General features: G+C 43.2%; 1 protein-coding gene across 2 annotated transcripts in view; it reads right to left on the bottom strand.

The window, feature by feature from the left end:
• Positions 1 to 26,542, bottom strand: part of PDGFA (platelet derived growth factor subunit A) — a 52,543-nt gene that overhangs the window by 14,036 nt on the left and 11,965 nt on the right. For both annotated transcript variants that reach the window (XM_087942045.1, XM_087942044.1), the window contains exons 3-4: positions 4,468 to 4,572; positions 2,072 to 2,259 (exon numbers count right to left, since the gene is read on the bottom strand). In XM_087942045.1, the coding sequence (XP_087798171.1) occupies positions 2,072 to 2,259; positions 4,468 to 4,572 (293 nt within the window). The remainder of the gene's footprint in view (positions 1 to 2,071; positions 2,260 to 4,467; positions 4,573 to 26,542) is intronic.

Raw genomic sequence — 26,542 nt, 5'->3', positions numbered from 1 at the left:
AATCAAATTAATTCGTGTAGTAGCTTTCTTCAGCATCTGCTATCCCAACTGAGTGTCGGAGAAATTCAGGCAGGGCTTGGGTGGAGCCAAGCACGGCATCAACCTGGACTCCTTAAGTTGCCACAAGTGGTCTCTAAGTCCAGCTTGAATTCTGTTCACTCTTATCTAGCACCCTGGACAATGAGATATGAGCCACAGTGGCACCCTGCTCAGAATGCTAACAACCAGTTCTTTTGAACTGGTGCGAACTGGCTGAATTCTACCACTGGTTTTATAATCAGGGATGGGATTCAAAATTTTTAACAACCAGTTCTGTGGGTGTGGCTTGGGTGGTGGGTGTGGCTTGGTGGTCATGTGACTGGGTGGATATGGCTTGGTGGTCATGTTTATTGGCTGGGTGTGGCCAACTCAATATCACTCACATCAAGGCACGCATCTCCTCGCCTGGCCTCTCATGACTGTGAAAAATGGTCATAAGTCACTTTTTTCAGTGCCATTGTAACTTTGAATGGTCACTCCACACAAGCAAAGTGCCAGCAAAGGAGGGGGAAAAAACTCCAGAGAAGTTCCAGAGACAGGAAGTCTAGTCCTGCCAAGAATGTAATAAGGGTTAATGGAGAGGCAGTTTCTGTAAGCAACACCAGAATGTTTCCCTCCTGCCTTCCTTACAGGATTAGGCCAATAATTTCTTCTAACAACCGGTTCTCCGAACTGCTCAGAATATTGACAACAGGTTCTAGCAAATAGGTGTGAACTGGTAGAATCCCACCCCGGTTATAACTAACTCCAGGAGGTGCAAAGCACCACCTCAAACACATAACACACACACACACACACACACACACACACTCACTCAGGCACAATTAATCTGCACAACCTAATTCTTCATTTATTCCCAGAAACAACCATCAGAAGGGGTTGAACGTTCTTCAGTCTGCCATCCAAACACTTCTATTTGAATTCCACCCAGAAAAACGACAGAGGCAGCTGGTTTCTACAAAAAGGAACCGCGAAGAAAGGAAAGCAAAGATTCTCGAGAAAGAATTTGAAATGCGGTTGACCTCAAGGAAGTCAAAACTGGCCACTAGAGTACACAATAGCCACCTTATCTCGCTCCCCGGTTGTGTGTTTAAGGTGTTTCCTGTTTAGCCCTTCTGTTTGCATTCACATGTTGCAAAGGGCTAGCGCAGAAAAGGGAGAAGCACACGGATTATGAAGCCAGGGCACCCAGAAACCAGGGCTAGTGGGAAGCCCCCCAAAAGATTGTTGTACACCTCATGGCCCAGCAAAAATTGCCTCCCAATTGCCTTTTTTTTTTTTAGCATTTAGATGCACAGGTGGTATTCAGTAGGTTCTGACCAGTTCTGGAGAACCGATAGCGGAAATTTTGAGTAGTTTGCAGGACCGGGAAATCCTGCCTCTGACCGCCCCACTCTCATCTCTTCTCTGCCTCCCATTGAGTCCCAGCTGATCGGCTGGGTCTTCTTTGGTTGCCCTGCCCAGGAGAACAGAGCTGGAAAGCAGGTTAGTGGGGTGGGGAGGGAAGGGGGATTTTGCAGTATCCTTCCCCTGCCACGCCCACCAAGCCACACCACACCCACCATGCCACGCCAACAGAACCAATAGTAAAGAAAAATTGAATCCCACCACTGGTTAGACGGAACAATTGCATTCGTGAATTAAAAACCTGTGATTTCACTGGGATTCGTTGCAGTGACATTTTTTTCCCCTAATTTGCCCCATGGAGTTTTGGGGAACCCACTTAATTAGTTAATTAATGAATTAATTATCTTGTATGCCACCCATGACACTTGCCTTCTCTGGGAACAAAAAGGTAAGGTTTCATGGAACTTGGAGGGGACAATGCCGCTTGCAGCTGTGCAAGGATTCAAAGCTAGTTCCCTGCTTGACTCCTCCTTCCTGCCTAGCTGGGAGTTTCCCAACAGCTGCCCATGTTGAAAATGTGAAGAGTTGCTACTCTGGATGGCGCTCAGGCTACTCTTTCAAAGGACAGCAAAGGACAGGTGTGGGATACCCAGCCCCAATAAGACAGCATTCTGCTTCCCCTCACCTTGACATTTCTGTGGTGTATCCGCGAGGGTTGGCACTTCACACTGCTGGTGTTGCAACATCCGGTGCACCGCTTCACTTCCACACAGGGAGGCCATATCAGGAAGTTGGCAGAAGTCGGGTCAATTTGACTCCGAGGGATCTCGTAGATCACCGTCCGCGTCTTGCAGACTGCAGGAATGGCTTCCTCTGTAGAAAGGTGAAATGAGAAGAGTGATGTGGTGTTGGGAATAGCAATAGACTTATATACAGCTTCACAGTGCTTTTACATCTCTCTCTCTAAGCAGGTTTACAAGTCAGCATATCGCCCCTCAGTAATTTATCAACTTTGGAAGGATGGAGGCTGAGTCAACCTTGAGACGGTCAGGATCGAACTGCTGAACTGCAGGCAGCCGGCAGTCAGCAGAAGTAGCCTGCAGTTCTACATTCTAGCCACTGCACCACCATGGCTCATAATAGAACACTTGCTTTGCATACAGAATGCCCTGGGTTCAGTTCTGCTCCACGGTTCATTTGCCAAAAACTGGCCAGAGTTCTTGAAGAAAGGCAGGGAAAATTCAGATGAATCAGATAGCTATTTGGGACTGGGTGCCCATGTTCCTATTTTATCGATTTAAGTCAGGTGCAAAGAATCAGGACCCCATATTAAGTTGCACCTCACAATATGTATTGCTCGTGCCTATAGACAAGAATCTGGTCAACTACAGTTCAGTGCTAAATTGGCACCAGATAAAGGTTAACTGAATTCAGAATGGGTTGGAATTGAATCATTTGTGGCAACGAAAGGACTCTAGGCTGATGACTCATTTAACTCTGCCCTCCAGCTCTGTCTGTTCTTCTCTTATATTCAACCCAGGAAACTTCTGTCCTGTTCCATCCCTTCATAGGCTGCTTCACAAACTAGGGTAAGAACAAAACCCCAACTTATACGAGCAACAGCAAAAGAGCTGGAAATATATCTATTTATAGTAATTTCCATTCTTTTTGCACCCAACTATATTCGACTTTACCGCTCTGTTACTTCTCTGTTACTACTATTTTTTTTTCAACTCTGGTGGCAATTCATTCCCCGAGATGGGATGCTCATCATAGTATATTTTGGCAGTGAATGTATTTGACGTAAATAGGTGGCTGAACCAGTTCCTAAAATTGAAAATTCCTAATATTGGTCTTGGCCTGGGAAGAGCCAAATTCAAGTTTCCACTTGATCACCAAAGATGCTCTTTCTCAGCCCAATTCATCCCATGGGTTTCTTTTGAAGATAAATCTAGAGGACAATCAAATGGATGCCCTGCAGTTTTACAGAAGAAAGGAGGTCTATAAAGGCTGTTGATATTCCTCGTCTTCCTAATCATCTAACACATTAACAGAGTTGGAAGGGACCTTGGAGGTCTTCTAGTCCAACCCCCTGCTCAGGCAGGAAACCCTAGATGATTTCAGGCAAATGGTTGTCCAATCTCTTCTTAAAAACCTCCAGTGTTGGAGCATCCACAACTTCTGGAGGCAAGTCCTTCCATTGATTAATATTTTTTTAATTGTCAGAAAAAAAAATATTCTTATTTCTCGGTTCTTTCCTTCATTAGTTTCCATCCATTGCTGTCTTTGGAGAATAGCTTGACTCCCTCTTCTATGTGGCAGCCCCCGAGATATTGGAGCATTGCTATCATGTCACACACACCCCTTGTCCTCCTTCTCATTAAACTAGATCTATCCTCTTCCTCCTCGTAATGTTGTATTATTGGATGCAACTCACTTATCAATTGCCTTGTTTAGCAATGGAAATTCTGACTGAATGGTGGCTAGAAGTCGAGAATTGCCTATATTCTCAACACAGTCTCTACATTCTGCTTAAAAAGTTGGCAAACATGGAACCCAGACAGAGGTACAAGAGGTAGAGTCCCCAAGGAATGAAGAATTATGGAACACACCCTGAGAGAACTGAGGTCTGACAAGAGGACCCAGAGAAGCAGAAAATCTGCTTTTTCCCAATGGAAGGGAAAGTGAGCCATGAGTCAGGAGAAAGGGTCAGCAAACAATCCCTCTTGCAAGAGGGAAGTCTTGTTATTCCATTCATTTTTTGAAGAACCCCAGTTAGTTGCAAATCAGTGAACTGAAAGAACTACCAGCACCACATTCTCTCGCTCAGATTTCACCAGGAGCATGCAGGAACATGAAAATTGAATGTCAGGCATTTTTCCAGTATATTATAACCCTGGAAGATGACCGAACTACTGAAGAAAAAAAATAAAAAATAAAAACACAATAGCATGCACCCTCTTTTCTATTTGTTTGCAAAATAATTTCCTCTCTTATGCTTTTTTTTTAAAAAATAAATAAATTCTACACCAGCCACTAAAGTCCTTCCAAAGATTTACTCTTAAAAAATAAAATTCTTACCAACGCTTCTTTTTCTGCGAATAGTTCTAGGGTGGTTGTCTTGCAACAGCTTGGCTGAGTGGATGGGGCGAGAAATTAGATTGGTTTCTGCTGTATCATCATAACCTAAAACACACACACACAAACACACACACACAAAAAAAAAGACGTCAAATTTTCAGGATTTCAGATGAAGGATTACTTTATACTTGGGGTATTCGAAAAAAGTGTCATTGAACCAACATTCAGTTCTTTAGCCAGCTTTCTTCCCCCACGGGGAATCAATATTTTGACTTCCTGGTTCTTTCTTCCAGGATCATGAATGGTGGTTGAAACCCAGCATCACGAATTCTACTTTTTTTTTTTAAGTAATAATTATTCTGTAAATGGTTGCTTTTCAGATGGGCCATTGAAAAAAAATCTCCTATTATTGTTTACAATAATAGATAATAACAAACAATAATATTGTTTGCAATAGAACTTTCGTAGCAACACTAAAAGCAGTAACATTTTTCAAGCAAAACTAAGATGGTGTTCCTGTAGGCCAGGGGTCTTCAAACTTGACAGCTTTAAGACTTGTGGACTTCAACCCCCAGAATCCCTCCTCCAGTCATGTTAGCTCAGGAATTCTGGGAGCTGAAGTCCACAAGTCTTAAACTTGCCAAGTATGAAGAGCCTTGATCTATATCATCTACATCTATATATCATCTACGATCTATCTACCGTACCTATCTATCATCTATATCTATCTATACTTACCTCTCATCTATCTATATCATCTATCCATCCATCTCTGTCTGTCTACTCATCCATCCATCCATCTCTCATCTCTCTCATCTATAGCAAAGGTCTTCAAACTTGGCAAGTTTAAGACTTGTGGACTTTAAGTCCCAGAATTCCTGAGCTAACATGACTGGAGGAGGGATTCTGGGAGTTGAAGTCCACAAGTCTTAAACTTGCCAAGTTTGAAGACCCTTGCTGAAGGCCCTTAGATATGGCTCTGATACATTTGGATACATTCTCGATGAGCTTCCAAAATGATGACATCTCTTTTGACATCCTTGTGAACATGACTTTTGCCCTTCCTGCAGTCTGTCCAAAAGAGAAGGAGAAGTCACAGAGAACATGAGAAGTGGGGAGAACTGTAGCATCCACTCAATTTTAGCATGGGTTTCACCAAGGATGTGCTTCAGCCCAGCCCACCACATGTCCCACCAACCATTTCATCTCCCCTACTGGAAAAAAATTGTCAATCCCACATCATGAATTGTCTTCTCTGTTATACACAATTCCCATCTCTTTGATTCAGTGTCTCCAAGGAGAAGGCCTGATCTAAGACCTAAGTACCATGCACAATATCAACCAGGTGATGAGAAAACCTTCTACCTTTCCTTGATCACAAACTTTGCCCCTCTAGTTTGTAAGAAGTTCTTCCAGCCTGTGCTGTGCCAGCTGGTCTATGGGAATTGGTTAGTTACTTAGGAATTGTGAGCTGTCCGCTTAAGAGAATGCATCATGGTAAATGTAGTTAAAGGTATCCTGGGAAATGTAGTTCCTATCATGTGGCTACATCTGTAATCCCGATTGGTCACTAAATTGACCCTTGAGGGGTTGAGGGAGGTTTTCCTCCATTCTTGCCTGGACTCATGAACTGATAAGCAGCTTACCACTACGTGATGGGTTAGGAAAAGAACCATCTTTTACCTGCAATGCTGATATACAAAGGATTGGTCATTATAGAAGAGCTTCATCACAAATGTGAGTTATGAAGATACCTGATGTACCAATAAATGTACTTTGTTATGGATGTTTTGTGGAATTATCTATCTGCCTCTGCACAGCCACAAATCCACCTCTGTGCATGAGACAGGACAGAAAACAGCCTGCTGTGAACACAAGACTTTCTTCTTATATGGCCACAAATTTTGCCCCCTTTAATCGTAAGTTCTTCCAAGCCCTCTGAGAAAACAAGACCTTGCCTTGTATCAGAAGATGCACCAACCCAGCTGCACCAAAGCTATGGAAAAGGTTTTGGGGACTGTTGCAAACTGAGTATGAACTGAGTTCGTGCATTTATACTTCTTCCATTCAACAGTCTACAATATTCCCCTGATGTTAAAACATTTGGCAACGCATTTTGAAGACTATTTCAGAGGTAGGGGTCTCGTGCAAATCATGGCTTGGAGATTTATCTCGCACACAAGTAGTATCTGCGAGAGACGACTTTGAAGCTGCCTCCCAAGAAAAAACCAGTCTGAAAATATTTGGGAGTCAAGTAACAATCAAGACTTGTTTCGACAGGAATTTTCGACAAAAGTATTTGCATTCACGTCTCCGTACAGCTGGATTTGGTGGCATTGTATGAAACCATTTCAGCACTTTTCTCATATTTTAGGTATTTTATCAGAGAGGTCAGATTTTTGTTATCCCTTTTGGCTTTGGTGCAGACTATGTTTAAGTTAGATTAGGATCTTGATCTCGATCACTCACTCACACTCACATATGCCCATGCCATGGGAAGATGATCTTGGGTTTACTAAAGAGGCAGAATTTCTGTCCGTACCATGGATTTTCAATGAATGTTCATTTGCTTATTTGGATTTCTATAACAAGTTGGGCTGAGAGAGAGCGACTGGCCCCAAATCATCCAACCAGCTTTCATGCCCAAAGTGGGACTAGAACTCACTTTCTCCTGGTGATTGGCCCAAAGTTCACCCAGTCAGCTTTCGTGCCTAAGGCAGAACTATAACTCCCCCATCTCCTGGTGAAATCCAGCTAGCTTTCATACTGAAGGAGGAACTACAACTCACCCACTCCTGCCGATTGGCCAACAGTCACACAATCGGCTTTCATACTTAAGGAGGAACTACAACTCCCCATTTCCTGGAGATTGGCCAAAAGTTACCCAGCTGGCTTTCATGCCTAAGGGACTAGAACTCACAGTCTCCTGGTAATTGGCTCAAAATCACCCAAACGGCTAATAGAAATCAGAGATATGGCTAAGAGAGAGAGAGAAACTATCACAGGTTCAAGTTTTTTTCAATTGAGGTTAAACCTTGGACAGCTCACCTTCAAACTATTTCACCTTCAAAGGATGATTCTTAAAGAAAGAGTTGCAAAGAGCTTTTTTGTCCAACCCACAGTTTTTCAACAGATGTTTCCATTTTACCAATTACATGTTCATCACAGAATCCACAGTGCTCTCTGAGCTTGGTTGTTCTCTTATAAGTGTTTCATTGCCCAACTAGAGAACACCATCAGTGCTAGAAAGAAGTGAGGTTTGTGAGATGGAGAAGGATGGTCATGGACCTTTTATGCTCTTTAAACCTGGTTGTTTCCTTGGTCTGGGCCAATTACAGGCTTTAAATGAGAATATCCATGAGATGTGAAAGAAAGAAAGGTGTCCTCAAATAACTCTGGACATCCCGTATGCTTAGAGGTACATAACTATTGCAAAATCCAACCACAAGTAGTTAACTTTTATTATATGATAATAATTGGCACAGTTTCTGCCTTTAATGTTCTTTTCAGAAGACTTTATGAGGCAGGTGAGGCTGATTGCACACTCCCATTACCACAACCTCTACTCCAAATTCCTCAAAAGCAGGTTAAACCAAATGTGGGGTTGTTTTCATTTGCATTGATCTGGCGGTTTGGCTGAACCTCAAGGGTTGAACTTCTAGGGTGGTAGAAGAAGGAGTCAGATGGTGGGATGAAGCAAAGAATTGGAACTACCCACAAGCTCTTCATAACCTGAACCCAAAACCACCAGATCTTTTGTGGTGTCAGATAGAGCACAGTTGGTGTGTACCCTCCCAGGACACAACTGGGCCTACAACTGATTCTTTCCTGGTGCAAAAAAACCTTGCATGAAATGCCCTATGAGACCCCATCCCCCACTCCAAAATCCTAATCTGCCACTACAAAGCAATTGACTTTGGATCTGCAGGTTCCAAAATTCTGAGCGTTGATGTTGATACATCTGGAGAGCTTCCTAGTTGCTTTAAATATTACAGCACACTCTGGAGAAGTTGAAAGGAGAGTGAATGATCAAAATATGGACCAGGGTGGAGTGGTGTCCACAGCTCCATGCTACAGCTTCAACTCCCGACCATCTGGAGTTAGAGTCTGGAGTAACTCCCGCCCAAAACTCAAGAGAACCTACTTCAGTTCGTGTTGGCACTAATGTGCTGGATGAACCAAGAATGACTTGGCATTTCATGTTTCTTTGAGCCTCCCCAAAGACAATAAACCAAATCATATCCCTGCTTGAGAACTATCATTTAAGGATAACACTGGATGACCTTCAAATAAATCTTAAAAACAGTCTGCAATTCATTTTACTTTTGATACAGAGGGGAAAAATGTGAAGCAAGAACATACAAAGAATTCCTTCTTGGGCATCTTGTTTATGGCACTCTTCAGATTTGGAGAATTTGAATATTTATTATCCACTTTTGCATTAATCTTTCTAGTCACAAAAAAATAGATGAAGTCCTAAAGTTTTCAATAAAAGAAAGAAGGGGGCAGCAGCGAAGCAAAGCTTTTCCATTGATGCCGACCTACTAACATTGTCCTTCTAACAGACACCAGAGAAGGTCTGAGAATGTGCTGGAAGATACCTTGAAGAGCATCAAGACAAGCTCTTTGCTAAAGAGATAAAGCCAACATTACTTCAGCATTCACAACAGGTGGCAGATTCTGAAAGTTGTAGACTGGGAAAGTCCTCCCTCCTTTGAGGCAATTATTATTATTATGAACTGCTTGTCTCGCCCAGGAAGTTCTACCAAAACCCCAGGCCAAATTGCCCTTTTTTTCCCTTAAAATATGGACCCATTGGTTTTGTTCTTAGTCTCAAGGGCAGAAAAATAAGTCTTCTGCCTTTGATTTAGCTTGCCAACTTGTGTCTTCATTGGGTCTAAGCTAAACCTCATAGCTTTTTCTAGCCTCCCACTGCCAGCTCAAGTCAGTCAGATGTGATTTCTGAGGCAATAAAACTCCCCATTTTAAATGTCTACGGAGATTCTCAATTTAAATGCTCTCCCCGATTAATTGGTGGGTTGGTTTTTTTTCAATCTCTCATCCCAGTTTTTCTTTGTTACTCTCTCTCTTTCTCTGTCTCAGCCTGAATTGGATCGCGAAATCAAAATGGCAAGAGAACAAGTCACGTATACGGCCTTGGAAGAAACGTACCCCGATCAGTGGAAGAAATAAATAAGAAAGCAGTCTTTCAAAGCCAGTAAAATCTCCCCTCAGAAATGTGGAGATCCACAGCCTGAGGGCCTAGACTTATGATGTTTAATTACCGCCATTTCATACATGCTATCTTCTTGAAAGTCTTAAAAAATATACGCGATGATTGCACCTTTCCATCAGCGTTGTGACAATGCAGCCTCTGTTCATAATTTTTCTTTCTTTCTTTTTCTTTTTTCTTTTTCAAAAGCCAGGAACAAAATGAAAACACGCCCCAACCTGTTGGAGTTGCCTTGGCTGCCTCTCCATTCCAGAACAAACACTTTTACAAAGAACAATGAGCTTTCCAAAAAAAAAAAAAAGGCACCTGAAACAGCCACGTCAATCAAAGAACCATGAGAACAAGATAGAAAACTAGGCACTCGTATCGTATCAGAGAATGACAACAAAACTCTCATTTTCTGGTATGATTTGGGCTCGATTTCCAAATTGTAAGATGCTTCCAAAGATGTCCACCTGGACGGACAGGTAAGTGTTCTGACCCAAAGCTTCCTGAGACCCTAATTAAGCACAAGTTTAGTCCAAACAATTCTTGTTTTATTTTAATGCTGGGAATTATGTTCATTCCCAGCCCATAATGAGTCCCAACAGTTCCTCGAGATAAGCACCCACCTTTCTCTCCTTTGAATGGCTGTCAACAACTCAAGTGCCAAATGAACTGTAAAAAGCCAAATGAAGTACAAAGTCCACACAGAGCTTCAAGGTTTAATCCTAACAGAGCGAACAACATTGCTTCCTGCAAAGGTTTCTCTACCTTTGCACTTCCTTTATCCCTTAGTGGAGGGGCAATCGCCTCCCAGCCTTACTCCTGAGTCACCCCTTTTGTTTCAGTTAGTTTTTGTGACCTGCAGCCCAGTTGAAAGTAGTCCTGGACCTAAAACCATTCATTCAAATATAGGACCCGGAAAAAAAAAGGTGATTTACAACTGGTCCTCAAGCTTAAACCGCAGCAGCATCCTCATGGTCACATGATCAAAAATTGCCATGCATTTACAACCATTGTGGTGTTGGATCAGGGTGATGGGATTACCACCTGCAACCTTCTCAGATGGCTTCCAACAAGCCTAGTCAACGGGGCAATCCAGATTCGCTTAATGACTATGTGACTCACTGAACAACTGCAGCGATTCGTTTAACAACTGCATTGAAAAAAACAGGCTGCAAGTCACTTAACGACGATCTCACTTGGGAATGGGAATTCTGGTCCCGATGGAATATTTGTACCTCCAAAAGAACAGATCCAAGGACATGGCGCTGCCAGAGGTCTGCAGATGAGCTAGAATCTGGAGTCAAGCTGACCTTGAAAGAAGACAGCAGCAAAGGAATTTTATATTGTTGTCAAGAAAATTGGAGGGAGGGAGGGAGGGAGGGAGGAAGGAAGGAAGGAAGGAAGGAAGGAAGGAGAGAGAGAAGATGGATGGATGAGGGAGGGCGAGAGAGAGAAGAGGAGGGAAGAAGGAATGGGAGGGAGGGAGAAAGGAAAGAGAGAAGGTGGATGGATGAGGGAGGGAGGGAGGAGAGGGGGAAGGGAGGGAGGGAAGGAAAGGAAAGGAAAGGAAAGGAAAGGAAAGGAAAGGAAAGGAAAGGAAAGGAAAGGAAAGGATAATCAGCAACAAGGTGGATGAATTCAATTACCATGATGATGGGGGCACCATTGGGAGCAAATAACTTCCACATCAATCAACCCTGGCTCATTGGCATATGATCGATCAAAACAACATTATGCGAAGGACAGAACAGCACTAAGCCAAAGGAATTAAAGCACAAAACAAGAGAAGGAAACATCGCAAAAACTAGCCCATCTCGAGCCCGTTCACCGCATCGCCATAATTTTCCGTCCTTGCAAACCATTCTTGGACCATCCCGTCTGCGCACGTCTTGTTCTCTCCTTCCTCCTTTCCAATGTTTCTTCTCTCCCTTTCGGAGACCTTCCTCCGCCCTCCTTTCTCCCCTGAGCGTTTGTCCTACTGGAATCCCATCCTTGGCCCAAGTGTCACCGTGGGAATCTTCATAGCAATATTGCAGGTGGCAAGAAGCCTTTTTCGGGTTTTTTTGACACTTGAATTCTAGAACGGAACTTCACAATCCTCCAAAGCAAATTTCATGACGATGAAGGTTTGCACGGTCTGATCGCTTCCCCGGTGCCCGGGAGGCCGATTGGTACAATAATCTCATAACACAAACAGTGCAAAGAATAGTCAGACTCGTCCTCAACAAGCACGGAAAAAGAAAGAGAGCGTGACACAGCAAGGAGCTTGGGAGGAGGGCCAGACGCTGTCAAAACAAGGCAGAATGACAAAGGCCCAGTTGCCTTGAACGTTGGAGGAATTCGAACAAATTCCTCCTATTTTCCACACAACAACGACCCAGTGAGGTAGGTTGGGTTGAGACAGAGTGACTGGCCCAAAGTCACCTAGCCGGGTTTCAAGACTAAGGCCAAGGTGGGACTAGAACTCATTGTCTCCTGGTGATTGACCCAAAGTCACCCAGCTGACTTTCATGGCTAAAGCAAAACTAGAACTCACCGTCTCCTGGCGATTGACCCAAAGTCACCCAGTCAGCTTTCATGACTAAGGCAGGACTAGAACTCACCGTCTCCTGGCAATTGGCCCAAAGTCACCCAGCTGACTTTCATGTCTAAAGCAAAACTAGAACTCACCGTCTCCTGGCGATTGACCCAAAGTCACCCAGTCAGCTTTCATGACTAAGGCAGGACTAGAACTCACCGTCTCCTGGTGATTGGCCCAAAGTCACCCAGCTGGCTTTCATGGTTAAAGCAAAACTAGAACTCACCATCTCCTGGCAATTGGCCCAAAGTCACCCAGCTGGCTTTCATGGCTAAAGCAAAACTAGAACTCACCGTCTCCTGGCGATTGACCCAAAGTCACCCAGTCGGCTTTCATGACTAAGGCAGGACTAGAACTCACCGTCTCCTGGCGATTGGCCCAAAGTCACCCAGCTGGTTTTCATGGCTAAAGCAAAACTAGAACTCCCACTCTCCCACGTTCTAGCATGGTGCCTTTAGACCAGACTAGCTCTCTAGAATCCTAGAAGCACAGAATAATAGTGGGTCTAATTTAACTCTTGTCTGGCACAGAAATCCATATCATATTGCATGACACTCAACGGCAGGCAAGTATTGGATACAGTCTGTAGTCTGAGGATGAGGTCTTATTCGCTATCATCCTCAGACTACAGGCTATCATCAGCACCAGGGAGTATCCTGCTTAGCTTTCAATAGACATTTCGAGTCCTGCAAATAGAACATTTGGGCTGTTTTTTCCCAAGAAGCCAAATTTATTCTAGCATGTAATGGTATGTAAGGATGATCTTTGAAGTCAGGAGGGAAAGCCACAGACTTGACAACTGGCATGTAAATGATATCTCGGTCAAAGGAAGGAGGGGGGTGTGTGAGAAACATGTCAGGAAGGACCCTCTCCAGTTGCCAAAAAAATAAAAGGGAAGGAGGAGAGAAAGATTTTCAGATTTGCAAGGTTTTGTTAACTAATGATTAGCCCCTGCTAGGAGTTAGATAAGGATCCACAGAATTCAAAATAAGTTGGATTTAAATTGTTTGTGGCTACGAACAGATTCTAGGCTGATCCCTCTTTTGACTCTGACTCCAAATTCTCCTACAAATTCAACCTTACAATAACGGATAGAGCTAGTAACTGGTTGTGTTTCCTACCTGGACCCACCTTGCATGGTTGACAAGCGTGATTGTAAATGAAATCTTTTCCTCACCCTCTATTCCCAAATACTGTCTTCTACTTCTGGATTATGCTATCTAATTTCACTTGGGCCGCATCGCCATTAAATCACATCAGTAGAGAAATGCCTCCCTTCTTACCTGAACAGTCCTTAGAACTTGGAAGTTCTTCCTAGGGTGTTAAAGTCTAGCATCAACTCCCAACAAACCTCAAAAAAACCCATAACTTTCCATCCAAATTCTCAACAAGGGGAGAAACGGTCTGCCTTCAAGGGTGAAGTAGTTGTGTCCTTCCCAAGTCACACTGCAGTGTAGGGTTCACCTTGCCCGCTAGACATTTTGCTAAGTACATTTAATCCTCGAAAAAGGAAGCAACCCCCAAATTGGGCTGAGACCAAGACATAGACAGAGTTAGGACAAAACAAGAACAAAAACGAAAGCTCTTTAAACAAATTATTCAACTTGCTTTTAACTGATTCTTTATTTTAAAACAAGGCAAAATCTTCGAGGATAGATCTTAGCCATCAATGAAAACTATAGAGTCAAATAATTATACTGCTAAATTAGAGTCCTAAAGTTATCTAGATAATAGAATAACAGAGTTGGATCTTGGAGGCCTTCTAGTGTAACACCTTGTTTTAAGAAGAAGACTCTATACTGTTTCAGGCAAAGGTTGTCCAATCTCTTCTTAAAAGCCTCCATTACTATTTCTCAAGCTGGATTCCGGTTGATTATTATTTATTTGTTATCGTATATTAAATTTATTGCCTGCCCATCTTTTGAACATCGCAGGTTACCATGTTAAAAAACAGTATATAAATAAAATACGACAATGAAAAATAAAATGCACAGCCTTAGCTAAAAGAATGGAACCGAGTAACAGAGTTGGAAGGGACCTTGGAGGTCTTCTAGTCCAACCCCCTGCTTAGGCAGGAAACCCTGTACCATTTCAGACAAATGTTTATCCAATCTCTTCTTTAAAACTTCCAGCGTTGCAGCAGTCACAACTTCTGGAGTCAAGTTGTTCCACTGATTCATTGTTCTAACTATCAGGAAATTTCTCCTTAGTTTTTGGTTGCTTCTCTCCTTGATTAGTTTCCATCCATTGCTTCTTGTCCTGCCCTCAGGGGCTTTGGAGAATAAATTGACCCCCTCTTCTTCGGGGCAGCCCCTCAAATATTGGAAGACGTCTATCATGTTCCTCCTAGTCCTTCTTTTCTTTCAACAAGACCAACCCAATTCCTGCAACCGTTCTTCAAATGTTTTAGCTTGTTTTTCTTTCTTCTTCCTGTGAACTATCACAAAAAGATTCTTGGAATTTTCATAATGTCCCACCAAGCTTGAGTAAGTCTAGATCTGTTCCTTCTAGAACACCAGAAGAGGTCACGGGTCCCTTTCATGAATGGCCCCCATTCTGGATCAGAAGGGGGGGGGGAAAATCACCTTTTACACATGGTGCTATCTCACCAATTACAGCAATTCCCCTGATTCAGTATTTTATAGTATCAGCCCGTGAACTTTGGACTTTCAAAAGGGCCTCGGGCCAAAAATGGATTGGCTGCTTCAAGCCTTTACAAAGCAGATCAAAATAACCTCCGGAAGGAGCAAGCAATTTTATCATTCCACCGCAGTACCACACCTATCAAGTAGTATGAACTTTGGATCGTTTGTCGAGATGCCCTGAAATGCTATGGCAGCAATTAAACCATTCTCTGCAAAAAGAGTGAATAAGGCTACAGGTTGACTTACAATAGTTCATCGAGAGACTCTTCAGGGTTACAAGGACGCTGAAAAAAAGCAGACTTATCGCTGTTTTTCACATTTATGACCATTGCATGGTCATGTGATCACAATTCAGATGCTTGGCAATTGATTCACAGTTGCCAAGCCTCTGGAGACGTGTGGAGTTGTCACCATAGGTAGTGTGAGATATGGCAACTAATTGGACCCAGACCAAAATATTAACTTAATTTTCCCACGCTTGCCTTCCATTGAGGACCTGCACACTGCACGAGTCAAAAAGAGGGCCGTGAAAATATCTACAGAACCGTCACATCCTGGACATAAACTACTTCAGCTCCTTCTCTCAAGACCATACTATAGGGCAAGAGTCTCCAAACTTGACAAGTTTAAGACTTGTGAACTTCAACTCCCACAATTCCTGAGCTATCATGACTGTGGAGGAGGAATTCTGAGAGTGGAAGTCTGCATGTTCTGACCCAAACCTTGTTCCAAGGAAACAAACACAAAACAGAGGTAACAGCAAAACCTTTTAATGATTCTTTGCAAATTCCGTTCCTTCACGGTTAAAAGGCTGTTTCAAACTAGTTGTCTCTGATAAGAACGAGCCTTGCCAAGGTTGTGCAAGGCTGCCATGAACACCAGATAAAGTTACTAAGAAATATTTCAAACACAAAGAAGTCTCCAAACACAAACTAAGAGAGTCCGAACGTCCACAAGGCTTGAGTGCAAAAACGTCTTTGCTTCCTGCAAAGAACTCCGGTTTCTCAGCTGGCTTTTATCTCTTAAGGGAGGGGCTATTACCTTACAGCCTTACTCCTGAGTCACCAGTAATGCTGCAGCTGCTCTTTCCTTCAAGCAGCCCTGCGCACACACGCACTGGGCACAGGCTCCTCGGGGAACTCTTCCTCACTGCTGCCAGCCTCCACCATCTCCGAAGGCAGCACTCCACTCCCGGATGGTCCTGGCCCCATCCCTGCATCCCACGCAGGCCCCTCATCTGAGTCCTCACTCTCCGAGACCTCAGCCACCCACACCTGTTGCCGGAGAACCACAACACAAGTCTTAAAGCTGTCAAGTTTGAAGACCCCTGCTATAGGGGATTGTCTGAAAATGAGTTTGAGCAGTGGGTTGGACTAGAAGACCTCCAAAGTCCCTTCCGACTCTGTTATTCTGTTATTCTATTCTTCTGCAGCAACTAGCCAGCAAGCAAGCCACCATCCCTCCTACTCCTGTCAACATATAAGGCACCAAACGTAGAATTCTGTGTAAAGTCGCTCCTTGGCTATACAATAACTTCATGAAATATTTGAACTGAGGTTACCTATAACATTGTGCAATACATGGTAGAACTTTGTCCTCATGGATCTTGGATCTCTATTTCTTTACATCAGCATGATTCCAGCTTTTTTTTTTTTTAAAGGCATTCTGATGATCATTTTTCAATTATGGCTGTGGCTCAGCCAGCCTTTAATTTTGAGCATATTAGACTTATATGCAGCTTCATGGTGCTTTACAGCTGTTTACAGAGTCAGCCTCTTGCCCCCAAACAATCTGGGTCCTCGGTTTTACTGACCTCGGAAGGATGGAAGGCTGAGTCAATCTTGATCGAACTCCTGCCAGTGGGCAGAGTTAGCCTGAAACACTGCATTCTAACCATTCTGCCACTATGCCTTCCTTCCTTCCTTCCTTCCCTTCCCTTCCCTTCCCTTCCCAAGCAATAACAAACTTATATCCTGCTTCACAGTGCTTTCCAGCCCTCTCTAAGTAGTTTACACAGTCAGCCTCTTGCCCCCAACAATCTGGGTCCTTGTTTTACCCTCCTTGGAAGGATGGAAGGGTGAGTCAACCTTGAGCCTGATGAGATTCGAACTGCGAAATTGCAGCAGCCAGCAGGCAGCAGAAGCAGCCTGCAGTACTGCACTCTGAGCACTGTGCCACTGTGGCTCAACAGAGCCCACAGATCAGTTTGAACTCATTATATTTCTTTGTTTTTTTTTAAGCCAGCTTCTTGAGCAAACCCAAATGCATTAAAACCCAAACCAAATCAACCGGTGCTTCTCAGCCTTGGCCACTTGAAGACCTGTGGACTTCAATTCCCAGAATTCCCTGGCCAGCACGAATGAAATAAGCTACAATACAGAAACGTGGCTTAAGATTTGGGGCCAGGAATACGCTTGGATCTCAGCAGAAAAATGCCCACTTCTCCCTACTTTTTGAGTCAGAGTGTCACATGGAGAGAAATACTCCAGTAATTGTAACTGTCCTGGCCTTGACCTATAGCCGTTTTGCTATGGGGATGTTTGAAGGCGTCTGGCATATACAATGAAGTCAGACCAAATTCCACTGCCATGACAATTGTTCTTTGATTATAGTTTCAGGCTTCTAAATAGGCCTGGCTAAAATGGCGAATGTGTGGATATGATTAGTCTGCCCAAGATTTTTATACGCTCGTGGATTACGACCATAAAAAACATACTATATAAATTATCTTTCTGAAGCCGCGTCTGTAAAACTGAAGGACATGTCAGGCTACCCTCTTCGGGATCGTCTGTGCAGTTCAAGAATTCGACGCGAAAAACCATGTTTGGTCTGGTTGGGTTTGTCAGCCCTTCCGGCTATCTAAATGCATTTGGATGCTCCAAGCAGGACACCGAGAAGCATAAAATCCCACTGTTGTTTAGCACAAGCTTAAACAGCCACTAAAACAAATTAGTTCCAAAAGTCTGATATTATGATACTCGTTGTCATGATTTAAAAAGCACTGCAAGATCAGGGGGAGGGAGGGAGGGAAGGAAGGAAGGAAGGAAATGGAAGGGAAGAAGGGAGGAAGAAAGGAAAAGGGAGGGAGGAAAGAGAGGCAGGGAAGGAAGGAAGGAAGGAAGGAAGGAAGGAAGGAAGGAAGGAAGGAAGGAAGGAAGGAAGGAAGGAAGGAAGGAAGGAAGGAAGGAAGGAAAGAAAGAAGGAAAGGGGAAGGAAGGACGGAAGGAAGGAAGGAAAAGGGAAGGAAGGAGCGAGGAAGGAAAAGAGAGGGACAGAGGAAAGGAAGAGAGGGAGGGAGAAAAGAAGGGGGGAGGAAAAGAGAGAGAGGGGGGAAAGGAAGGGAGGGAAAGAGGAAAGGGAGGGAAGGAAGGAAGGGGCAGAGGACACATGAACATTTTATTGTTTTATTAAAGTTATACGTCGCCCATCTCACTATGGAATCCTTGGTGCTCTCTGAACTTGGTTTCATTGCCCAGCTAGATAAAATCATCAGTGCTAGAAGGAAGTGAGGCGTCCAAAGAGGAGGAGAACGAGCTCTTGGTGCTCCCTGCGCTTGGTTGTTTTCTTGCAGACATTTCATGACCCACCTAGGGAACATCATCAGTGTTGTTTATATGCCCCGTAGGCAAGCCGTGTTGGGTCATGAAAACAAAACCTCCAGGAGCACCAAGAGAGCACCAAGGACCCCACAATTCAACTAAAGCTAAAATATTCTCTTCTATTGGTACCATCTCCCTATCTAAGCAAAATCTGGCCTTATCGTTAATGCCTGCAGTTAGTGCTGAGTTTTTCACCTGCAGCTTGGAATCAAACAACTGGTGGGAACCATTCAAACTGCTACCAAATTGCAACTTCATCATTTTAAAAAAAATATTTTTTACATTTTTGGCTCTAGAGGCCTGAGACGGAGACCCACAACTCAAAGGGCCTTCCTTTCCAACCATCTGTGGATGCCTTATGAGCCTCCACCAAAATATAACAAGACAAAGAAATCCCACTGTCGTATTTTTATTATACACAAATATTTACCGAGACCCTAATCCATTGAATTGATTCCTCCAGTAAAAAGGCGGAAAATCATGAAGTAATGCCTTCCTCTGTTAACGGTCCTGGAAAAGCGTAAGAATCGAAATATCTATGAATCTCCCAGGAACGAGCTAATGAGGAGAATCTCTTAAATCTTTTATTCACTACGGCATGATCAATATTTTCAACAAAGCACTGAACGGCTCAGCCAATTTGCTCCACCGTGCCCTTGCAAACGCAGCTAAAATGATTTGTGGAGGTTTCTCTCTCTTACTATCTTGCAGAGCCGCTAATAACATTAAATATCTAAAAAGACTGGATAACCATTGGCCTGAAGTGGTGTAGGGTTTCCTGCAGTGGTGGGATTCACGTTTTTTTTTACAACCGGTTCTGTGGGCGTGGCTTGGTGGGCGTGGCAGGGGAAGGATACTGCAAAATCCTCACTTCCCGCCCCCACCCCACTAACCTGCTTTCCAGCTCCGTTCTCCATTTTCAGGGCAACCAAAGGAGACCCAGCCGATCAGCTGGGACTCAATGGGAGGCGGAGAAGAGATGGGGTCGGCGGGGCCAGTCAGAGGTGGGATTGGCCGGCTCACCAAACGACTCAACATTTCTGCTACTGGTTCTCCAGAACTAGTCAGAACCAACTGAATACCACCTCTGGTTTCCTGCCTAAGCAAGGAATTGGACTAGAAGACCTCCAGGGACCCTTCCTGCTATGCTATACTATGCTATTCTCTATTCTGTTCTATTCTATTCTATTCTATTCTATTCTATTCTATTCTATTCTATTCTTTATTCTGCATTCTATTCTATATTCTATTCTATTCTATATTCTATTCCTATTCCTATTCTATTCCTATTCTATACTGTTCTCTTCTCTTTTCTTTTTCCTATTCTATTCTATCCTATTCCTATTCTATACTGTTCTCTTTTCTTTCTCCTATTCTGTTCTGTTCTGTTCTATTCTATTCTTTATTCTGCATTTTATTGTATATTCTATTCTATTGTATATTCTATTCCTATTCCTATTCTATTCCTATTCTATACTGTTCTCTTTTCTTTTCTTTTTCCTATTCTATTCTACCCTTTCCTATTCTATATGGTTCTCTTTTCTTTCTCCTATTCTATTCTATTCTTTATTCTGCATTCTATTTATATTCTATTCTATATTCTATTCTATTCTATTCCTATTCTATACTGTTCTCTTCTCTTTTCTTTTTCCTATTCTATTCTATCCTATTTTTATTCTATACTGTTCTCTTTTCTTTCTCCTATTCTGTTCTGTTCTATTCTATTCTGTTCCTGTTCCATTTCTATTCTGATATTCTCCCAAAGAAACTTTGCAAATGGGTCTGCACCTTTGGTCTGACAGAGAAAGTCCAGAGAAGTGGCCTTCTGCTGGAGAGACACATCATTTTACAAAGCGCCCTGTCATGCAGAAGGCTGGAGGGACGTCTGGCAACATTTAGCAAAGCGAAACCCAGAGCAAAGTTTGTGGAATAAATAATACATATCCAGGGAAGTGAACGTCTGCAACTCAGACTTAAACTGGTGGGTCTTTAATCCTGAAGAGTGCTAGAGTCAAAGTATTGCTCATCACCCATTCAAGCATCTCTCAAGTCCCGCTTGCATTAGGAGTTGCCATGGGGGTTACCAGAGCTGGGTACTTTCTGCTTACACCGAATAGTAGGGCACTGAAGTGAAGCTTAAAACTAGGTAAACGCAGGACCTTTTTTTTTTAATAGAGAAAAAAAAACACCCCGTGGTTTTTTGGGTTTGCTCACCCGTTTTTCAAAAGCTATATTGTGAGCCCCCCTTCTGTGTTTTCCTTCAGCTTATTCTCCCCGGCGCGCAACAAATACAGCTTTAAAATATACCCAAACACAATGAAACAGCTACACAATTCCCACAGCTGTAGATGAGCCATCCTTCAGCTGCTCAATAGACTTTTGTTTGCCCGGTACACAAGAGTCTGCCAAATTCCTCTCTCCTTTGCTTTCTCTCTCTCCTGGCTAGCAAGGAAGGCAGGGGTGGCCTTCCAAAATTTGAGCAATGGGTTCTCTGGCTGAGTGGGTGTGACCATGGTGGGCGTGGCCTAGTCGGCCTCCTGCACCACGGCGGGAGGAGGGGGTGTTTTTGTCTTCCACGGGCTCCGGAGACTTTCTTCGAGCCTCCGGGAGGGTGAAAAATAGGCTTCCCGGAAGTTCTGGAAGGCCAAAATGGGCCAGTTTCAGACTTCCATAGAGCCTCTGGAGCCCAGAGAGGCTGTTTTTGCCCTCTCAGAGGCTTGAGGAAAGCCTCCGGAGCCCGGGAAAGACAAAAACACCCTTCCTCCCGCCGTGGTGCAGTTGGGCGTGGCCTAGTCAACCTCCTGCACCACGGTGGGGTTTTTGTCCTCCCCGGGCTCGGGAGGCTCTCTGAAAGCTGGAAATGGGCCCATTTCTCACCCTCCCTGAGCCTCCACATAGGCCCTGCACTTACCTGCATGCAAAACGGACCACGTGGGGCTCCTGGGAGGGGCGGGGTGGGCGGGGCCAGCCAGGAGTGGGATTTGTGGGTTCTCCAAACTGCACAGAATCTTAGCCAGGGGACTCTCCCAAACCCCTGTGAACCCCCAGCCGTCCAGCCCTGAAAAAAAGGCCCAATTTTTCTCAATCTTTTCCTATCTCCCTGCAGCATGGAAGAAGTTGGTGGCACCGCTTCTTCTCCGGAAGGTGGTTTTACCTGTTGGCAGGCACCTGTATTGTAATAATCACTGATTCTGAGCAATGTTTAAACCCTTAGTTAAAGTCTGTAGCTATCCATGAAGGGATCCTTAGGAGGAGCCATTGACTTCCCAGCATCATTAAGCATAACGATGCACTAGGGTTCATCCTGTTGATCAGGGCTTGTTCCAGAGGTCTGCATCTCACCTAACTAGCTTTTGGATCCCAGCTGCGATACGCACACCGATGGCTGTCAACCACTGTTCCATGACACCTATTTTATTACTCTCTTTCAAGTTAGAACACATAATTCTTCGTGTTCCACCTTTGAATGTTCATGCACTTCCCTCAGCTGTAGAATTCCCAAGGACAAACTGTAGCCAAGATTTCATGTGCATTTATATTAAATTACAACTACGTGAGAGTTAATGGGATTTTATTTGTGTTGGCATTTTAATGACATTTCTTGTGGGGTTCCAGGCCTGCAGACTTTGAGCAGTTTAGAGTCGTGAAAAAGGTATTTAATAATTCCTCTCTTGCTCCATAAAGTAATTTCACATTGGCTACCATTTCTGGATATCTTTGATGGTATTACTGAAGGTTTTCAGGAGCCCCAATAGGATCTAGGACAGGAGTCTTCAAACTTGACCTCTTTAAGACTTGTGGACTTCAGCTCCCAGAATCCTTCCTCCAGTCATGTTAGCTCAGGAATTCTGGGAGTTGAAGTCCACAAGTCTTAAACTTGCCAAGTTTAAAGACCCTTGAATTAAGATCTAGGAATATCCATCCATCCATCCATATCTCCTTACATCGTATGCAGAGAGAAAGGACTATCACCATCAGGACCACAGAGAAAGGAGCAACTTATGGTTCCTAATATCTAAACTCTCTAGAACTGTGTTTCTCAACCTTGACAACTCAACCTTGGCAACAGTAAGATTTGTGGACTTCAACTCCTAGAGTTTTCCAGTCAACATGAAACCCACATGCTGACTGAGGAATTCTGGGAGTTGAAGTCCACCCATCTCAATGTTCCCAAGGTTGAGGAACATTGCTCTAGAAGCTCAATTTATCTAATATTGATTGAACTCTTTCTCCAAAAGGTCATGATCTCAAATACAGTATATATTCCATGGTAAGAGTGTCGTGTTCTCACTCTTGATGCTCTACTGCCTAGTATAAACTGTTAGGGGTGTCTTCCCCCACCCACCCCCCACCCCCACTGTACACACCCTCCACAAGTTGTCTTCTGGAGATGGTGGTCATTGATCAACTTTGCCACAGGGACTGTGTTTTCCTTTTTTTAAAAATGTACTTTCTTCCTTAGATTATATATAATTTCTTTTTCAAAGCATGAGCTCACTGATGGGTGGGATCTACACTCCTGTTTGATACCCTAGTGACTCATGGATCTCGTAGCTGCTGCTCATTCATGGTTGAGTTTGAGGTCACAGTTATTGAACTCAACAGATGTTTCCATATAGATCCTTCTTTGATGATAGTTGATCCTTAAGAACCCTTTGAAAGATTCCTTTCAAGCTGTCATAATCAGCTAACCTTTCATCCACCATGGTTACGCTTGCAAAATCCAGATTTCATTGCAGACTCAGAAAAACTGAAATTGAGCAAAATTTGGGAAGCAAACCAAGGCCAGAGAAATTTGCAATACAGGGGAGAGATTGAATTCACTCTTGTTGAGGGTTGAGCCTTCCCAAGTTCATCAGAACCATGGGCAAGCTACATTCCTATAGTAACCATTTCCAAAATAATATTAGGAAGCATTATACCACTATAAGCTTTAAGAGTTAAGAAATTCAACTAACCTTTTCTATCTTCGAGGAATTCAGACAAACGTAAAGCAAGAATCCTATCCAACTTTCCTACATATCTTTCACCGAGACTCTGACAAACACAATCTGCTCAATCTGCTCACATTTCTGAACTGGCTTTAAAGAGTAATGCATAGACTCATATCCGTCTTTCCCCAATTCTGGGTTCCAAATTCCAAATCTCTGCAAACCCATGAACTCCAAAGGATGAAACTGATTAAAATAGCCAGAAGGAAGCTTATTTGTGTAGCATCAAGGAGTTTGGGCTTAAATAATAGGAACAACAAATACAAAATTGTCAGTCTTACCAAGTAGACCAGACAAGAAATGCAACTATATAAATCCATTCTACTTTATAGTAAAGCTACATTGACAGACTCGTAGAGGTCTAAAAAGAGCCACCATCTCCTTTACAGCCTAAGAAACTAGGTTGGTTTCCTCTTCCCATTTTTGCATCTGCAGGCTGGATGCTCTCTTATCTACCCTTCTCTGGACAACATCTCTATGCCCAGTCTTTCAAGGTCCTTCCCACACCTACAGCACAATTCCCGCATCTCTCTGAAGAGGCAAAATTTCAAGAGAAGCGATAACAATTGACTCTCAACTGCTGAAGCATCTTGACAAAACATTGGTTCATTCTAAAAATACTGATCTAGTTCAAACCTGGATGGAATACAACCAGAAAAATTCTAGGGCTAGAGATGAAGTTGAGGGATCAGAAAGCATTCCAAAATAGACATCATGGTGACAAATCAATTCTGCATGGGTTGTCAAGAAGTTCTCCTTGGATGGATCCATGAGGTCCACAAAAGTTGAGTTTCATTCGAGACTTCAACTACACCACAACTCTCTGCTCCTACTGGTGAACTTCTGAAGGTCTTCAGGAACGATTCCATTTTTTTTTCTCTTTTCATCTTGACCCCATTTAAATGCAATCCCACCATCATTGATTTGACAGGAAAATTGTACTGGGGACTAGGAGTAGCAGAAAAGAAGCAATGGGTTCCAATTTCTCAGGTGTCGATGCAAAACTAATAAGGAAATGTTTAAAAACTCTCTATTTGGAGAAGGTCTACTTTGGTAGACACAAGCCACTTTGTGAGAGCCACACCAGCCAGATGGTTCTTGATGTCCAAATTGGGTTTTTAGCAAAACTAGGTTCACATTTGAATTGCCCACTTTTGTGACAAGTATCTAGAATTTCTCAGCAGAAGCTGGGTGGATTTCCCAGCCAGAATTCCCAGAGTTGTGAGTCCACCCAGCTTAAAGTTGTTGAGGTTGAAAAACACTTGTCTAAAGTGAACTCCATAAATGTGCTCAAATCCTTTGCAAGGGTGTGTGTCTAAAGGACTCTGGGTAAAATGGAGCAATGGTCAGCATCCTTTTCATTTCTGAAGGAAAGGAGTTTCTTTAAGATGTTAAAAAGGATCCAGTCAAGCGCGGAAAAGCAATCCCATCTCAAGAATAGATGCGATAATTGTTGTTTTAAACTACAGTAGGAAACCACTGTGAACAGCAAGCAGAGTTGTTAAGGATGCATTTACAACTTCCGTTCTGGCCCATTGCCGAAAGGATGAAATTCTGGACAGTTGACAACTATAAACCAAACACAAGTGAAGATCTGACTTCATGCTTGCTGAAGGATCACGGGGGAAATTTCTCCCTTTTGCCTGAATTCTCCCATTTATTAAAAATCACATATTAGGACCCAGGGTTCCAGGTCCATTTGAGGGTGGGATGGAGGTAATTAAATGGTCCAGAGCTCTGAAATAGTTTTGATCCTTTAACGATTTCCTTGATGTCTCTTTGAGTGAAAGAACCACTCCATCAGCTCCTGCTGGGTTCATACAACCCTCAAAATCTGAATTGAAGAACCACAATTCCTATGTTCACCTCACATATCCTGTTCACGTCAAGCATACAATGTCTTAAAGGGATGATTGGGTTCACAAAGGACGGGAAGACAATGGCCGATTCCCACAAAGTAATGGACCCCAAAATAGGACTATGTTTTTAGCTAGGTTTAACATGTGATGCCAGTCTAACCCGCGTTTCAGCAAAGATGATCTAAACCAGGGGTCACCAACCTTGGCAACTTTAAGACTTGTGGACTTCAACTCCCAGAATTTTCTGGCTGAGGAACTCTGGGAGTTGAAGTCCACAAGTTTTAAAGTTGCCAAGGTCGGAGAACCCTGATCTAAAGCCTTCTGGGTACCATTGGATTGACTATCAGGATGTCACAAGGAGGGAAACAGAGACTAGCCAATAGCAAAACAGCGGAAAGAGACGATGGAAGTACAGCAGCTTCTGCAGAATGGTAGCCTTCCAAACCTTTGAATACGCTATTGAATCTAAGCTCCAAAGAACAGTATGAGCATCTTTGTTAGCTGTGACCATCAACCCCTTTCTCACAACAGCCAATTGATGGCCACCCATACAATGAGGCTTTCAAGGGAGAGAGAGAAAAAAAAAACACTGACCAACACAGAGAAAGCAATGATATTATTTAAGACTGCAGATGAAGGATAAACAGATACTGATGGTATCAACATGTTGGAAGGTTGGTATGATACAATGATTAGGGGAATAACACCAGACCCTGGGAAGCTCCTCGTGAGCATAAAGCCAGGTAGATAGCTTTGGGTTGGCCATAACTTCTCAACCCAACCTTAACCAAAGGATTTTTATGGGACAAATTAAAGGAAGAATCTCCTGACCCTTGTGCTATCTTGAGCTTCTGAAAGACAGCTGGAAGGAAAATAGGAGATCTTAAAAGAAGGATGTAATGATTAACAGAGGTGGAAGACACCAAGAATGATCCACATCTATTGAAAGTACAAAGCTGGATCTTCACAGGGGAAATGTGGATACATCAACAGCTTAAAAGATTTCTGGGGTAGATGTGAAAACGGTGAGGTTCTGCCCTCAACAGCAGCCAAGAAAGAAAGAAAGAAAGAAAGAAAGAAAGAAAGAAAGAAAGAAAGAAAGAAAGAAAGAAAGAAAGAAAGAAAGAAAGAAAGAAAGAAAGAAAGAAAGAAAGAAAGAAAGAAAGAAAGAAAGAAAGAAGG

Source organism: Pseudonaja textilis, chromosome 14, assembly GCF_049901715.1.
Source record: "Pseudonaja textilis isolate UNSWEBS1 chromosome 14, rPseTex1.2, whole genome shotgun sequence".
Lineage (NCBI taxonomy): Eukaryota > Metazoa > Chordata > Lepidosauria > Squamata > Elapidae > Pseudonaja > Pseudonaja textilis.
Note: the sequence above shows the minus strand (reverse complement) of the source record. Positions and strands in the feature narration are given on the sequence as shown.